The 16608-nt window shown below is 42.7% G+C and overlaps 1 protein-coding gene across 4 annotated transcripts in view; it reads right to left on the reverse strand.

The window, feature by feature from the left end:
* Nucleotides 1-16565, reverse strand: part of HOOK3 (hook microtubule tethering protein 3) — an 84410-nt gene extending 67845 nt beyond the window's left edge. For all 4 annotated transcript variants that reach the window (XM_050328928.1, XM_050328926.1, XM_050328927.1 and 1 more), the window contains exons 1-2: nt 16441-16565; nt 2525-2610 (exon numbers count right to left, since the gene is read on the reverse strand). In XM_050328928.1, the coding sequence (XP_050184885.1) occupies nt 2525-2610; nt 16441-16497 (143 nt within the window). In that variant the 5' untranslated portion in view covers nt 16498-16565. The remainder of the gene's footprint in view (nt 1-2524; nt 2611-16440) is intronic.
* Nucleotides 16566-16608: the final 43 nt, after the last annotated feature.

Genomic DNA, 16608 nt, shown 5'->3' on the forward strand with positions numbered 1-16608 from the left:
TTTGAAACATCACTTCATCAGTTGAAAACAGTATCTCAGAGCCACATGCAAAAATGTGTTGCGTTGAAATATTTGACTACATGGAGATTTTCTCTTGTGCCCCTTTCATTCCTCCTGTGAACTGGCAGCTCCTTCTCTCACTAGAGGTAAGGCTCCTACTCCTGAGGGTCTGAATCTATAGAACAGATTCAGTGTCCTCAGAGCAGTTACGGTGCCAGAAGCTCTGTCAAACAGACCATCTGTGCTCACTAAACCTGAGCCACGCTGCAACGCAAGGCGGGGGAGCAGCAAGTGTTAGCACGGATGGAGGCCCCTCATCTCCTGACTAACACCATCTAAGAAGGGTTGCTGTTTGCTAAGGGTTTGAATTCCTGGCCCTGTGGAAATACTGCCAAAGTTTGTCCAGCCCTTACACAATTACTCCTCCTGCTCTTCCACCTTGGCACGAGCTGCACAGCTAGGGAAACCTGGAAAGCACAGGGTGATTACGTGGCTTTGGAAGCTATGGCAAAGGCTCAACTGATGTTCAAACCAGCTGCATCTGTCAGTGAGAGGGTTCTGAGGAACAGACAGATCCTGCAAGTCAACAACCAGCTGTGAACGGGTGTTGGCAACAAGGTTTTAGTTTCAGTGGCCACCAAACCCTTCTGAGAGTCAAGGACTGCTTTGAAGAGATGGGATCCACCTGACTGTGGTGGGCAATCTTCACCAACGGGCTGGCCAACCTGGTTAGACCAGTTTTGTAGAAGGAAAACTAGAGAAAGGAACATTTAGTGACAAAATGGTGCAGTCTCTTGAAAAAAAAAAAGGATGTGGGACAATGTGAACAAGAGATACCTCACAGTCAACAAAACAGGGCTGGATGAAAAGGGATCACCCCAAGCATATGCACATAAATAAGGAAAGGCCTACAGGAAAACACTCCACGGAAAGCTGCATTCTTGAGACTCAGCAAGACTGGATGCATAAGTGGAGTGCTTGTGCCCTAATGCACGCAGCATGGAGAACAAACAGGAAGAAACAGAGCTCTGCATGCAAGGCTACGGTCTCACTGGGATCATGAAGACTTGGTAGGATGGCTCACGTGACAAGGAATGCATACAGGCTCTTTAGGAAGAACAAGGTGAGAAGGCAGTGACAAGGCAGATGCCTTTCATGTGAGAGAGCAATAGGAATGCATGAGCTCTCTCTTTGGATGGATAGGAGCCAGCTGAGAGATTACGGGTCAGGATGACCAAGAAGACCAAGATAAGTGAAAGTGTTATCTATTCCTGCTACAGATTGCCTGAGAAGGATAACATCATCCTGGACAAACTGATGAATCATGACTTGGGTGAGTAGACAGCAAGGTGGGCTGAAAAATGGCTGAAATGCCAGGCTCAAAGGTTTATTAGCAGAAGCATAAAATCCATCTGTAGCCCAGGCCATTAGCAACATACCCAAGGGGCCAAGACTATTAAATGTTTTTAATAGGGGCCTAGGCGATGGAACAGAGGGAAATTTTTCATATAAGGTAAAAAGGGAAGGAGTGTTTGATACACCTGATAGTTGTGCTGCCATTTAGGAGGAACGTGATGAGCTGGAAAAACAGGCTGACAGGAACCTTCCACATTTCACAAAGGTACGTGCAAATAAACGCCATACACCAGTATACGCTGGGGGCCAACTGGCTGGAAAACAGCTTTGCAGGCAAGAAGCTGGGTAGAAACCAAGCTTAACACACTCCAGCAACATGCCCTTGTAGCAAAGAAAGCCAACCACAACCTGGGCTATGTTGGGAAGATCACTGGCAGCAGGCCAAGGTTCTGGTGAAACTACATCTGAAGTGCTGCATCCTGGGTTCTCCAGTATGAGAGAGACCTGGACATACAAGGAAGTTCAGCAAAGGGCAATTAAGACGATTAACAGACTGCAGTATCTGTCATACAAGGTGAGACTGAGTGAGCTGTTCTGCTTGTTTAGCCTCAAGAAGAGAAGGCTCAGTGGGATCCTACCAATCCTGTGTATAAATAGCCTGATGGCTCCCTCTTTATACTCTCACATAATCTCAGTGGTGTCCAGCGAACAGACAAGAGGCAGTGGAAACAAACTGAAGGACAAGTACTTCCAACTGCACAGCACTAAACTGACAGTTGCATTCAGTTTATCACAGAAGTTCTATTGCATGAAACTAATTCTAACATCACTGACTGTAATTTCAAGCAATGATCAGGGCCAGTTACCTTACCTTGCACTGTTTCAACTTCAAGTGTGAATCTGTAAGTTAATACAACTTACTTTTCACTAAGTTCACCTTGAATAAACACCTCCCTAAAACAAAACTTTTCTTTTTCCTTTAAGATGGTTATATAAAAATTACAGAGAAAAAGAATCATATTAGTCATGTTCCGGTTCAAAGGACCATCTAAGCATAGGAAAAGCCACATCCCCATGGAATACCAGCCAAGACTGAACTAAAACACATGTAAATACAGAAAAATGCACAAATGATAAAACGTAGGTCATAAAGTAAGAAATTCCTTACATTTTTTGAAGAACCTGGGCCATCACAACCCCACTCGTTAAATCTTCCACGGTCTGGCATGGTGCCTCAACATTAAACGTCTGGATCTGCGGTAGAAAGGAAAAGGTTATCTTCTTTTACTTCAATGTCAAGGAACTTTCAGAAGTTAAAAAAAATGCTACCAAGTAGCAAACAGAAGAGATTAAACCCCACACACTTAGTGTACATGTTAGGTTTAAAAGCTTTATATTTAATAGCAATCAAAGAAAAGAACAGGGCTTAGCATCCTTGTTTTCACAATAAACTTTGCTATAAATACAGTAGTACATTCTCCAAAAGGCTAATTTTCCACCACATTTTCTACTTTGAGAAGTCACTGGACCGTGCAAGTACTTCCAGAGCATACATTCAGAAAAACCCACTCTCTCAAACAACGTAAGAAACTCAGTTTTTAGAAGTAACACTAGTCACACAAAATGCTCATCAGCTCCCCACAACCAGAAGATCAAATGCAGAGTGACATATTCCAAACTTAATTATTCCCTGTTATCAGATGGAAGAGGAGAACACAGTGCTGCTAAACCCTAATGGGTCTATGCACTACCAGTGTTCTGAATATTTCAGAACATTTCACCCTGAATATTTCAGGGTGTCTTATTAACACAGTGACAGGCACCACAGTCCACAAGGCAAAGCCCTTTTCTTCCTTCTTCTCGTGGTGAGGAGAAGAGTCTGTCTACTTCAGCACAACCTTTTTAACTGGTCTAGGTTATTTGACAATTTATTTTAAATGAACATTAATTTTAAATTATGTGGATGAGTTCTGTGAAAATAACGTCGATGTTATTCAGAGGGTATCTGCCTAACGCTCTCTGCTACTATCCTTCTCCTAGGAAAAGCCTGGGCTTACTTGTAGGAAGCACTGCTCATATGCATCACAGACAGGACATGCTACATGAGCTCTTACAGCTTCAGAGTATAAAAACGTCAGATACATCAACCAAGTTTTTTCCGAACAGAATGTACAACCATTCCTGCTTTAGTGGCATTTGAAATAGTAATACTGGTCAGAGTCATTTCCCAGTAAATACCCTTAATGTATGTCTCTTACAAAAAAAGACAACTCATGTAACAGTGGAAAATTTTGCAGGTCTTTCTCTGAGGAGAAGACCCTCAAAAAAATCAAGAGCAGAATAGTCATATTCTCCTAATACCTTTGGAAGGTCATGTTAGCACCCTAGCAATGCCATCTAACACTTATTTGGAGAACAGGCAACAAGGTGAATGCTCCTTTCTTTCATTTTCTCTGGAAGAAAAAAACCTAACACTTAATTAGGAAAAAATCCAGCAATGATATCTATGAAAAGCCAAAAAGACCAAATCCCCAGGATATGTTTGCTGATTAAGTTCAGCTGTAACCAATGAATAGTCATAAATGTCCATGTTCCAAAATCACGAGGATTTTTATGCCATTCAAGATACTAATGTTTTTCATAGTTAGACAACAAAGAACAAAAAGAAAGGCTGAAACAAATATTCCTTGTTTCTTCACATACATTTAAATTTTGTAATAAGTATATTTTATTTGCTTGTATATTTCAATTGTGTCAAATTTATGCTGCAAAACATTTATTCAGATCCTAAAAAGAGAGCTATATCCTTATCATATCCTTCAGAGTTTTGAAAGTAACAAATTTCCTTCAAAAACCCTTCCCTAAAACAGCTTTACAATTTTAATATACCATTCTCAGACAGTTCTACAGTATCCTAAACCACTCTAAGAAACAGCAGAGTTCATTTTCTAGAAGGGACAAAACAATAACAATGTGGCAATGCAGAAACAGAGTCCAGCTACGGAGACAATGGAGGGCAAATTTTTGTGTGCGTGTGGGTGTCCCTCTAAACAGCCATTCAGTAACAGCTGTTAAAACAGTGCTCTTCCCGTGCATTGTGATGTGTTTCCTTCTGGGAGACTTCTCTGTCTTCCTGCTGGAACTGCTCCTCTGCTCCTAATTCCGGAGTGCTTGTAATATGGTCCCCATGAGTTCCACAAAGCTGTCAATTAATTCCCGTTCCCTGACAGGATTCCTGGATATTTCTCCCCACTATCGCTATATGGAGCCACGACATCATGTGTGTGGGCCCACATGAACCTCGTGAGGTTCAACAAGGCCAGGTGGTCAGTGCTGCACCTGGGCTGGAGCAACCCCCGTAATCAGCACAGACTGAGGGATGAACGGATCCAGAGCATCCTTGCCGAGAAGGACCTGGGGGTGCTGGTGGAGGAGAGGCTGGACACAACCCAGCAATGTGCCAACCATATCCTGGCTGGCTCATCAAAAGACCTCTGACCAGCAGGTTGAGGGAGACAATTCTTCCCCTCTACTCTACTCTCATGAGACCCCACCACCCTAAGCACAAAGACATGGACCTGTCGGAGTAGGTCCTGAGGAAAGCAACAAAAATGCTCAGAGGATTTCCTTCTGTGAGGAAAGAGGAAAGGCTGAGACAGTTAGGGTTGTTCAGCCTGGAGCAGAGAAGGCTCCAGGAGGCTCTCACTGCAGCCTTTTAATACTTAAAGGAAAGGTTGGGACAGACTTTTTAATAGGGCCTGTAGAGACAGGACAAGGGATAATGGTTTTAAACTGAAAAAACATAAATCCAGACTAGATATAAGGGAAAATTACTTTATGATGAGGGTGGTGAAACACTAGAGCAGGTTGCCAAGGGAGGCGGTAGATGACCTTTCCCTGGTAAGGCTAGATTGGGTTCTGAGCAACCTGATCTAGATCAGTATGTCCCTACTCAAGGCAAGGGGGATTGGACTGTTTGACTTTTAAAGGTCCCCTCCAACACAAGCCATTCTATGATTCTATAAGAGTCCAGGGAAAAAAAAAGGGAGGAAAAAAGCCCAGCCACTCGGCTCAATCACTAGCTCTAACAAGCCTTCATATCTTCCCATCAACTATCACATAATGAGAGAAAAGGGTTCTTCGATTTTATTAAATATTAATCCAGATCTCTGATCCACACAGACATCAACATGAGCATTTTTATACAAACCTTAAAAGAAGGAGTAGCAAGTAACTCTTTGAATGCAAAGGTGGTTATCACTGGGGACTAAATAATTGCTTCAGGAAGAGACAGTACCTTAGAAAATCTGAGTTCCCGATTACATATGTGACTAGTGAGGATTTGTTATCTACTAGGGATAGGATGCAAAAATGTATTCCATGAAAAACACTTTTAATATGAAGGTCAGAGAACTGGACAAATACCCAGTTGCCAAAGACAGTAGGAGAAAACTGAGATAAAACTTGTGATGGGGAATCCGGCATTCCCTGAAACTTGAGGGGATGAAAAAGTAAAAAACAAACAAACAAAGCAACTCCCTTCTACCTCAAAAAAAAAAAATATTCTCCTTTTGCTTCTCAACACTAAGAGATAACAAAACACCTGCTCTTTGCACAGTGATTATATACAGAGTTTGGTTTTTATTACTGATGCAGCTGCATAATAAACCTTTTAAGTATTCCTTAAGTATTCTTTTGAAATAATACCTGAAATCATTTTTAGTGGTTCTTAGCAGATAATATACAGTGTGATTGATTACCTTATGCACAAACACAACAAACAGTAACACCCAGTTTCCAATTAGTTATTTATCAGAGTGGGGGTGGGTTTTCTCCAATTATTAAATTGTTCTTATCTAAACTTGCAAGGCTTTCCTTTTCCTTCCAATTCTCCTCCCAACTGGTGCAGCAGTAGGAGGGAATAAGAGAGCCCCTGTGTGATACTTAATTGCCAGCCAGGGTTAAAACACGTAAACGACACTTCAGAATTATTTATCCACTATTTTCCTGTGGTTTTGGAACTGACTATGCAAGCTTAGTGCTAACAGCCATGTAGAGCCTAGAACAAAAACTGTCACCACGGAAGACACAGATCACAAAGTGTTGTGGTTTTGCCCACCAGCCCATCCCTAGGGCTGAGGATGGTTTTGTCCAGGTGATTTCCAGACAAAAAAACCAATCAAAAAGTTCAGTGATGCCTTTGCTAATTACATCTTTGAGAAAACGGAAGAGAAGACTTGTGTCACAGTTGAAATTAGGGGCAGCAGCCATGTAGAAGAGTAGTGGGCCCAAGGAGGGTCAAGGTCTCCTCCTCCCCCAGCTTGGGCCGGGGGGGCAGGTGTAGTACTGAAGCCTCCCTTCTCTTCTGTAAAAGAGTGAAGAAAAAAATGATTTAAAAGACGAACTGCTTGGACAGAAACCGCTGCAGAGAAATTCCAGCGAAGAGATAAAGAATTTTCAAGGTCAAAGCTGCAGTCGCAGGAGAGAGAAGAAAAGTTCGAAGGGGGGAGAGCTGCTTTTTCTCCCTTTCGCTCTCCCTCCCTTCAGCAGGGTAAAGACTGAAAAATAAAACCCTGCCACTTGTAAAAGTTTGTTGGGGTGAGGAGACCCCCCATGCAGCTCACGGAGGAGCTTACGGATGTATCAGAGATTTGTGACTTTGACAGAAAGAAAAAAGCTTTATGCTGGAGCAGAAGCGGCTCGGATGAGGCAGAGTCCTGTTGAAGACTTTGTGACCCTTGAAAGGGACGATGCTTATGCCGCAGCGAGACGGCTCAGATAAGCTTGGGATCTCAGTGAGAGATCCATACTACTAGTGCTGAAGATTTGTGACCCTGAGGGAGTAAGGGATCCAGACTAGACCCATGCCGAGAAGTCAATCAAGGACTGTTCTCCCATGGAGAGGGACCTCCATAGGGAAACAGGGGTGGACTTTTAAGCCATTATCCCCTGAAACCCTGTGGAAGAAGATCCATAGTAAGCAAGTGTCCCCTTGCAAGCCTATGGAAGGAGACCCTTCAGGACCTGGGTAACCCTCAGCCTTCGGTTTTAGCCCAGGAGGGGGCTAGGCCCAGCCCTAAAAGCCTACACAGAGAAAGAAAAGGAATTCCAGCTACGACGAGAGTGCTGCAAAATTACTGGAGAGAGAGAGAGAGCTGGAATTCCGAGAATGGAAAAGGACTGCTTCTCCTCCTTGGACTGATATAAAGGTGGGGAGGGAATTATTTTCTATAAATACATAATACCTTTTACTTAAGTAGAATTATTGTAGATATAGTTCTTTAGTTTTAGCTTGTTAATAATAAATATTCACACTTTTTCTTCAATTCAGTCTCTTTTTGTCTACATAAACCTTCTCTCAACTAATAGTAATTGTATAAGAGGTGTAAAAGCAAATTGAGCCAGGGCAAAACCAGGACACAAAGATAAGACAGGGAGAAGTGGGTGTGAAAGGAGACAAGAAAGGAACCAGCCTCACCGGGCAGGATGCATAACACTACTCAGACCATTAGCAAGAACACTTGAAAGAGCAAACTGGCAGAGAAGATAAAGTGGGGTTTGGATACTTTTGTCCTTGTATTACCTACAACATCTGCAGCAATCTCACTAAAACAAATTTTACTCAGCTTCAATACCTGAAGGAAACCAGAACATCAGTTCTGTCCACAATGGTGAGCTAATTATGTTCTTCACACACAGTTGTCCTTCAGATGCCGAATTCTCATATTAAGACACATCTTTCAAATGAAAATTGGACTCCTATCCTATAACCAGATCCCGTGCTTCTGGATAAGCTTTGAGCTTTCTTCACCCATTTTTCTCCTCATAGTTGGTAGCACTGCAATCTTCTGCTTGGATTGTCATGGCATAAGCTATTTTTTCATGCTTTCCAAGACAACAGCAGACTTTATGAGACAAACAATAGGGAAACAGATTCTGTAATAAGCAACAGTTTTATTCCAGGATTTGAATTTCTGGATGTTTCCACTGATTTTTAGTTTGTCAGATTTTTATTATTAAAATCTCAAGAACTACTTTGCAATCCAGCTGTAATGGTAGGCACTCAGTTAGCCAAGCAATGAAATGGCAAGGTTTTTATGTTACTGGCCAGGCAGGGGATACTTCTGGAGGAAGGACTTGAATGTTAATTTTTTATTAATTTCCGTCTCATTTTATGTATACTGTGTTTAACCCCAAATATCTAAACTGCCCAAAGCCATGAAAGACCTCAATCAAAACTCTTCATTCAGGGTGCAACTTCTTCAAAGATTAAGTATTTCCCTTGCAGAAACACAGTGCAGAAAGCAGAATACATACCTTGACTAAAGCTTACTTACTAAAGGACTTAGGAGATGAGAGAGCCATGACAGCGTAAACCAGTTGCTACTGCACTATCTTGGCATTGCCACTAAATTGCTGCTAACTGGAGTGTTCAAGTATGACAAATTATTACAATACAATGAACAGAGTCTCAAGTCTGAATGGTACTTGGTTTAACCATTTCAGAAACATTCATGAGAAGACAAGCTAACCTACCAGCTCCTGGGGTGAAAATGAATGTATTCCTGTTTTCAATTGAAAGCCAGAGGAGCCAGCTGATGAAAAAGAATTCTACACAGCATTTGCAATGAAGATCAAATGAAAATATAATGCCTAATAGGAAGGCCTAACAGAGCAGCATAAACCAACAGTTCTTTTCAAGCTTCCATCTATTTCATTATGTTTTATTTGAAAGAAGTATTTACCAGTTGATGTTTTCTCTTTTGTTCTTAAATTACAAGCTAATAAAGTGCAAAATTGCCAAACATTACCTCAATTACCTCATCACCAATGAATTTTAGAAAGCCCCAGAAGAGCCTTTTAAGACTAGGAACATCTTCTCATGGAAAACAAAAAAATGAAAAACCACAAACAGTAGGGTTTACAGGAACCACCAGTCTCCTCTGCTAATCAGGGTACAAAAATTTCCATCTCTACTACCCAGAGATGACGAAATAACACACTTAAAATGATGTAACATTAAACATGGGAACAGCATACCTTCTGTCTTCAGTATTCTGACTCACATAAACCTAGATGATAATCCAACAGATAGAACTGGGATGCATGAAGTTTTACCAAAGGAGGATAATGAAACTGTTCTCTAAAAGTAGGTGTTCAATGCAAATAGCAGAACAGTGCTCAATGAACAGAAGAGTAAAATTCTTCTTATTCTCAGTGAAGACTGATAGGCTACTAGAAACCTGCATAGTACCAGGCAAATGTGCCCAGATTGATCCATACTAAAATAAAGGACAGGTAGCTTCAAGGCACAGCTTCTGTGTGATGGCATAAGACCAAGTAAAGTCCATTAACTTCTTGGCTAGCGGCAAGCTAGAGAAACTTCCCAAATATATACATGTTTCTAATATTACTTAAACAACAACACCAAAAAATTGCAAAATACAGAAGAATAACAACTATTTAAAGCCGACATCATCCTCTTGCAGATATAATTCAGAAGAGAAATACTATCTCTATTGACAAGTGAAATAAAGAGCTCTACCCCAAAGGTAAAAAAGATGAATCCAGAAGCACTAAGTTCTACTTATACATCATCTGCACAAACTTCCTGATCAGTGTGGAAACACAGGCTCTCATAGGATCACAAGACTCAGAAAGATTTAGCAACTAAAAGATAGGATTCAGATCTCTCCCAGAGAGAGCTGGCACTAAGTCTTCATCAGGATAAGAAATTTCAGACTTAACAGATTCTAGAACTGGTAACACAGATGTACAGCACACCACTAAAAGCAGCATATCTTGCAGAACAAGATTTTTCAGACCAAATTCCATGATCCCTTAAAAAAGGTATTAGCCACCATGTAAAAAGGCAGCCATTTTTTGACATGGTCCATAAAATAAAATCATCTAAACCATACCAGAGTGATCAAGTCCTGCTGTTTGTGTTTTTGTTTCCTTCCTAGCCACTAAAGGGGTGGTAGAACTAATAAAAACTAAAAATACCCCTAACAAATCAACAAAAAACTCTCCATATAAAGTCTGTTGCAGTTAATCACACACTTTCTTCTACTTATTCCTATACTGAAGTAAAACTATGGATACCTTGCTGCCATGGCAAACAAAGGTTTGTCTTATGTAATCCTGGAATGTAGGAAAGGCTGTAACTCATTTACTGCTTTGCAACTCTGCAATGAATAAAAAACAGATGCTCATTTCCCAGATCTATTGTCCCCAAGACATAAATCATATGGGCCATAAATATGCACTTGTTGTTTAGTTTAAGTACCTTAACTTAGCTACTCTGAGAGCTTTAGCTCCAAATAGTCAACAGGACTTCACAGAGAACACAAAGCACTTCATTTTCAGTGCTAGTATACAGTTGCAAAGAAGCTTGCAGCTAAACAGCATGAAAGAGCCCTAAGAATTCAAGGGCTGAAGCACGTTATCAACAGATTCACAATGCATCTTGTTGTGCAATACTTGCTCCACTACCTGCACCACTCAAAAACATTTCCTGTGTGCCCCCCCTTTGAAAAGTTCCCATCCCTCTGCGGCCCCAGCCAGTCCACTGAAATACAACTCCAGCTTTGTATTCATTCAGAAGCTTTTGCCTGCCACAGGCAGGAGGGGAGTGCTGGCCGGACTCCCCCGCCTAGTTTTTCCCTCCACCAAAACCCTTCTCCTCTCTTCCACGCTGTCTCTTTGTTCCCTACCCTGAATGAGAAGTACTAAGTAACTCACAGGAATGACTTTAGTCACGTATGGCAAAGTAAGGGAACAAGAAAAACAACACATGTATACTCTGCAGGGCAGGAAACCACTACCAGCATTTTGGGAAAGGAGCTAATCCCTTTCCCTTTCCTGTGTGGTAGGTCCTGCCAGCCTGTTGGCAACAAAAGCCACAAGGACATTACTACCCTCTTCCCCTCACTTCCAGCCATGAATTCCTGACTTAACCTTGTGCTAGCGTAGTTTGTCGTGTGGCAAATAACCTCGTTGTTTGGGGTTTTTTTCTTTAATTAATCACTAGGACTTGCAAATTAAATTGATTAAACAACCCCAGACTTGGGCTCCGAAGCTGGAGGCACTTAGCCAACTGAATCTAGGCAAGTCTTTCTAAATAATCACAGTACTCAAGAGTCAGGCAAGAAAGCAGAGAGCAGCAAGTGCAGGGGAGAGAGGAGAGGCCCAAGACTCAACTTGAAAGTCTGATTTGCTTTATAGAAGTCAAACACATTGCAGCAAAAATTCCTGATGTTCGAGGAAGAACAGAATAACAGAACATTATCTTCCAGTTCAAGAGCCTCAAAAGTGGCCTCACAATTAAGACAGACAATTGTGCAAAATTCAGTTTGACTTCATCTCTCTGAAATAACTGTTTAAGTATTTCAGAAAAGACAGAAACAGATTTTCCTCTGCACCTCCCACCTCAAGATTAACAGAAAAGTTGTTTCCTTTACACTGTTCAAGGTTCACAGTTCCCAGCAGCAAAGTCTGCTTCTTCTCTAAGCAACCCCTCACCAAAAAATGAGGGGGCAGAACTGGGAGCTGAAATTGAGCACATACTAAATCATATCTAAATGTTTATTTCTCCAGAGAACTTGCAATTGCTATAAATGTACTACCATATAGAACAGCTCTTCAGAAAGCAGAAAATTGAAAATAGGCAGAATTTGGGACAAGGCCCCAAAGAATGAAAATCTAACACTGTGTCAAAATAATGACAAATAATACCTGCACCTCCGAATTCTGTCTTCAGCCTTCCTTCCTCTTATTGCCTTTTAAAATATGGGGAAATAGGGAGAAACACACACAAACTTTATCTTAATTATCTGTAATTATTGTATTCATATGTTAGTAGCCTCCTATCACTTGCTTTACAATATAATCTTGAAGAAAAGTTCCTCTGCTTCTGCTTGACCTCTTGGCAAGAGGTCAAAAAAAACCCCTATAACCTAATAATGGTGATAGACACTCCAGCTCCTTCAAGCACAGTGAATGTTACACTCAGAATATCACTGTCTCAGACAACTATCCCTTTAAAGGGTGGAGCAATAAATTCTTTACCATATTAGTGAGAGGTCATAAAAAATAAAAAAAAAGGTTGCTCAGTCTACTAGTCCTTCACATCAGTTACAGGGGTTGTGATCTGCCAGGTTCCTCAACCCATAATCCATGGCTGCTGACAAGCTCAGGGGTTTTTTTGCTTCAGTCTAAACAGCAACATAATTCAAAGAGAACTGTCCTCTTGACTTGCCGTCATCATGAGCACAATCGAACACTCCTGAAATTTGATTTTTTTTTTTCCCAAGAGGCAAGAGATGCTGATGCAATTTCATCACGAAAAGAAAATGAAACCCTATAACTCTGTGGTCAGTGATCAAGGACTGGAAGAAGAATTTAAACAGGCTGAGCAAGTCACCTACGATCTTGACATCTACAAGAAACCGAAAGAATACTTAAAAACATAGATGCACAGGATCAAGAGCCACATAATCTAAAAAGAGTATAACCAGACAGTAGGAGAAAACAGCTTTCCCACTAAATTCCAGCAATTTGATTCTCTCTGAAAAGGGTGCCTACCAAGCATTTAAAAGCAGCCCTCCTGAGGAATCAAAATCTGCTTCACCACTTGCTCACATGGTCTCTACATTTCACACCAGCACAGACAAGTCCTTCCAGCTGTGGACAGACCACCACGCAGAAGACAGAGATACACTGCTCCGAGGAGATTTTTCAGCCAAAAAGGGAGAAAGGTCAAAGGACTCATCCCACATAAATGGCTGAAGCGCTTTTAAAATGGAAGGTGACAAAACAGAGGCCTTATAATGTTTACAAAGCTCTCGCTTATCACAGAAGTTTTAACAGAAACTGTATTCAGCCTTGAGGGTTTGAAAAGAAAGAAAGCATGCAAGACTCAGCTCAGTGGAGGCAGCACATAGCAAAATTAGAGATATTTGTCATAATGAAGGAAGTTTCATGACATCTTCACAGCAATTTGCTACTCATAACCGCTCAGCAGTGACCTCTTTGAGGAATCCTACTGTTTACATACCAGTGCTAAGCAATCTTTTCAGTATCACATCTTAGTTCTAAAGAAGACAATTTCTCAGGTTACACAGGAAAAGCCTGTAGCCATCACACTGATTTCAGAAAGACGTTTTAAAGTGTAACTGCCACAGGCACGTTTGACAGCTCCCCATGTTTTAAGAAATGCTTTAGCTATGTATCTGAGTTGAGAGCAGTCCTGACACTAGACAAAAAGGAAAAAACAAACCAAACCAAACCAAAAACCCAGAAAAACCCATGTGTTCATATGGGGACCATTCTTAAGTTTTAAACGAAAAAAAAACGTTGTGAATCTCTATTAGATTCACTGAAACAATTTTGATTTTATTGTAGGTTTACCTTACAGCCACATTTTTCTAAACTGCCCTGGCTGAAGTGCATCTCAGATAACAAGCCCGTAGTGCACAGAAGAGGCTCAGAAGAGGTTTCTGGGAGATTTTTGGTAGAGTAATAGTTCTGCAATTACTGTAGGTTGGAAACACTGCTAAAGCGTAAATATCAACTTGGACAAATCAGTATTTGGCCTCCAGTCCTCTATTCAGTTTTGCTCAAGTCACCTATACCCTGGCTGCCTCAAAGTAACATCACGGTCACCTGCTTAGGTGGTAGAAAGCCAAAGCTCACCTGGCTGTTTAAAATCCTGAACAAAAATTATTTATGAACCCATTTGATGATACTGTAAGAGAGGTGAAAAAAAATGAGAATTACACTCCAGGCTAGAGCATTATGACAAAAATGGGCACTGCCAAAACATTTAAAAATATTCATAGGTAAGCAACCTGCTCCAGTTTAAACATACCAGCATAGGAATCGCAGGCATGCGAGGTAAAAGGCCTGAGCGATATTCTCCTTCATTAAAATCATGAGTTGGCAGAGGGTGGAACACTTTCATCTCGCCCTATATCCATCTGAGCAAACACTCAAGTTTAGGTTGAACAGGTTCTCAGACGTGTGGAAAGCCTTATCTATACAAAACACAGACAAACCTGTTTAAGTATGTCTGTATGAATGTTAAGCAAGCAACCTGGGAGGCTAAACCAGTTCTCAGGTGCAGCCAGCTTCTCTGGCATAATGGGAACAGGCTGGCCATCCCAGATATGCATAAACTGCTATTAAAATAGCTCTACTCTCCCATCTAAATGAACGGTTTCCCAAGAATCATTATGGGATTTGAGAGAGGGCCAGGGGAAAAAAAAAAAAAAAAAAAAGAGCCATCTTGTTTATAAACAGTCAGTTTCACTGAGGAACAAAAAAACTTCACTGCCTCTTTTGCAAGTTTCATGTATGCTGGAATAAAGTGAAGTCACCTCTCTGAAATCACCATTTTTTTTACTGAGTCTGTTTCAAAGCTACATTCACATAAAAAGTGATGAAACTGTAAAAATAACCCATAACTTCACACATTCATCTCAGAATCATGCTGACCAATTCTAAAGCTGTTTAAGAGGATTTACTATTCCTGCTGAACACAAAAGATGAGGCTAGTTTCTTCATTAGCTCAGTATCTGAGAGGATGCAAAGTTGAGAAGTGTAAAAGGACCTGAGTGGACCATCACTACAGACAGACCAGTGCAGCTTTAGGACTGCAGATTGTAAAGACTGAGCCTCTCACCCAGCCTTTCTTTGCCAGTGTTGACGCACATCGAATTCCTCATGTTGGGACTTTCATTCCCAACATCTGAAAGAGAAAGCATGGAAAACCAAAAACAAGACAAGTGGCCAACCATAACAAAGATGCAAAAATTGGCAGGAATGTGGAGGAAAGAGAAACTCTGTTAGTTATTCCAGACTTGTATGAAGCACCAGGCACACCCTTCCTCAAAACCTCTGCCTTCTGTACTGTCCAGGCCACTTGCTCACCTCTAACAATTAGTGAATTTCCCTCGCTCATCCTTTTTGACTTTCACAGAGAAACCTAACCTGTCATTCCCCAGGAACTTACTCATCACCATCTGAGCTTCAGTCAGCTCTGGTCTCTCATAGACCAAATGTCTGAAAATCTCTCTTTCTCTTCAACAGTCAACTGTACTGCAGAGTTTTATAAACAGGTATTTCCTTGGCAATTTTTTTATTGAGGGGGGGAAAAAAACCACCCAAACCTGCCACAAAACCAAACCCAGTGGTTTGAAACAAGTAACCACCAAATCAGCTGCTACAGAAATACAAGTTTAGTGGCTGTGTTACAGTCCCTGCTCAGGTTACAGAGTCGCTGCAAACCCAGTTAAACATCCACTACATTTTGGCAGCTCTTTGAGTGACAGCGTAACCTGAAGACGTTTTGTGAACCAAGCTCCAAACATTAAAACGGGATAAAATAATTCTTAGCATAAAATCACAGAATCACAGAATGGTTTGGGTTGGAAGGGGGCATTGAAGATAATCTTGTTCCAACTGCCCTGCCTTGGGCAGGGACACCTTTCAACTAGACCAGGTTGCTCAGAGCCCCATCCAAGATGGCCTTGAACACCTCCAGAGATAGAAACATCAACCGATTAGGTTTATACTGTCTCATCCTCGACCTCGCCGGTGGAATCTCGTCTCTCGGCACTCAAGCACTGCTTAAAAACAGGGGGAAAACAAGCAGGCGGAAATGCAAGTTTTTGGTCAGATACGGGGGCAGAGAGCGGCGGTCGGGCCAGAACAGCGGGGCAGCGACACACGGACGGCACGGGCGGGGACAGGAGCGGGGACAGGACCGAAGCCAGGGCCCGCAGCCGGCCCGCCCAGCCCGGCCGCTCCGGGGGCGCTCCCTGGGCCGCGCCGGCCCCGGCCCTTTGTTCGCCCGCCGCGGGGGCAGCGCCCGGGCGGAGCGGGGCCTCGCCGCGGACAGCCCCTCAGCGCCAAGACGGGGCACGGAGAAGGCGAGGCCGGTCCCCCCGGGGCCCCGCAGAGCCCGGCTCGGGGCGGGCTGCGAGGCGCGGCGCCTCTCCCGCCGCAGCGGGGCGGCGGCGGGGCGGGAGGGCCCGGCACGGCACGGCTCGGCGCGGCGCGGGTCGGGAGCGCGGCACTCACCCAGGTGAGGAGGCTCTCGCCCAGCTCGGCGCGCTCCAGGCTCTCCACGTTGAACATGGCGGGGCTGCGGGGCCGCGGCCCGGTCGGTACCGCCGCTCCCGCCCCGCCCCGGGCCGGGCGGTGGCGCCCACACGTCACGGCGGCCTGACGGGGCCCGGCCGCGCCTGC

This window comes from Myiozetetes cayanensis, unplaced genomic scaffold (genome assembly GCF_022539395.1).
Source record: "Myiozetetes cayanensis isolate MyiCay16 unplaced genomic scaffold, myiCay2020 scf4, whole genome shotgun sequence".
Taxonomy (NCBI): domain Eukaryota; kingdom Metazoa; phylum Chordata; class Aves; order Passeriformes; family Tyrannidae; genus Myiozetetes; species Myiozetetes cayanensis.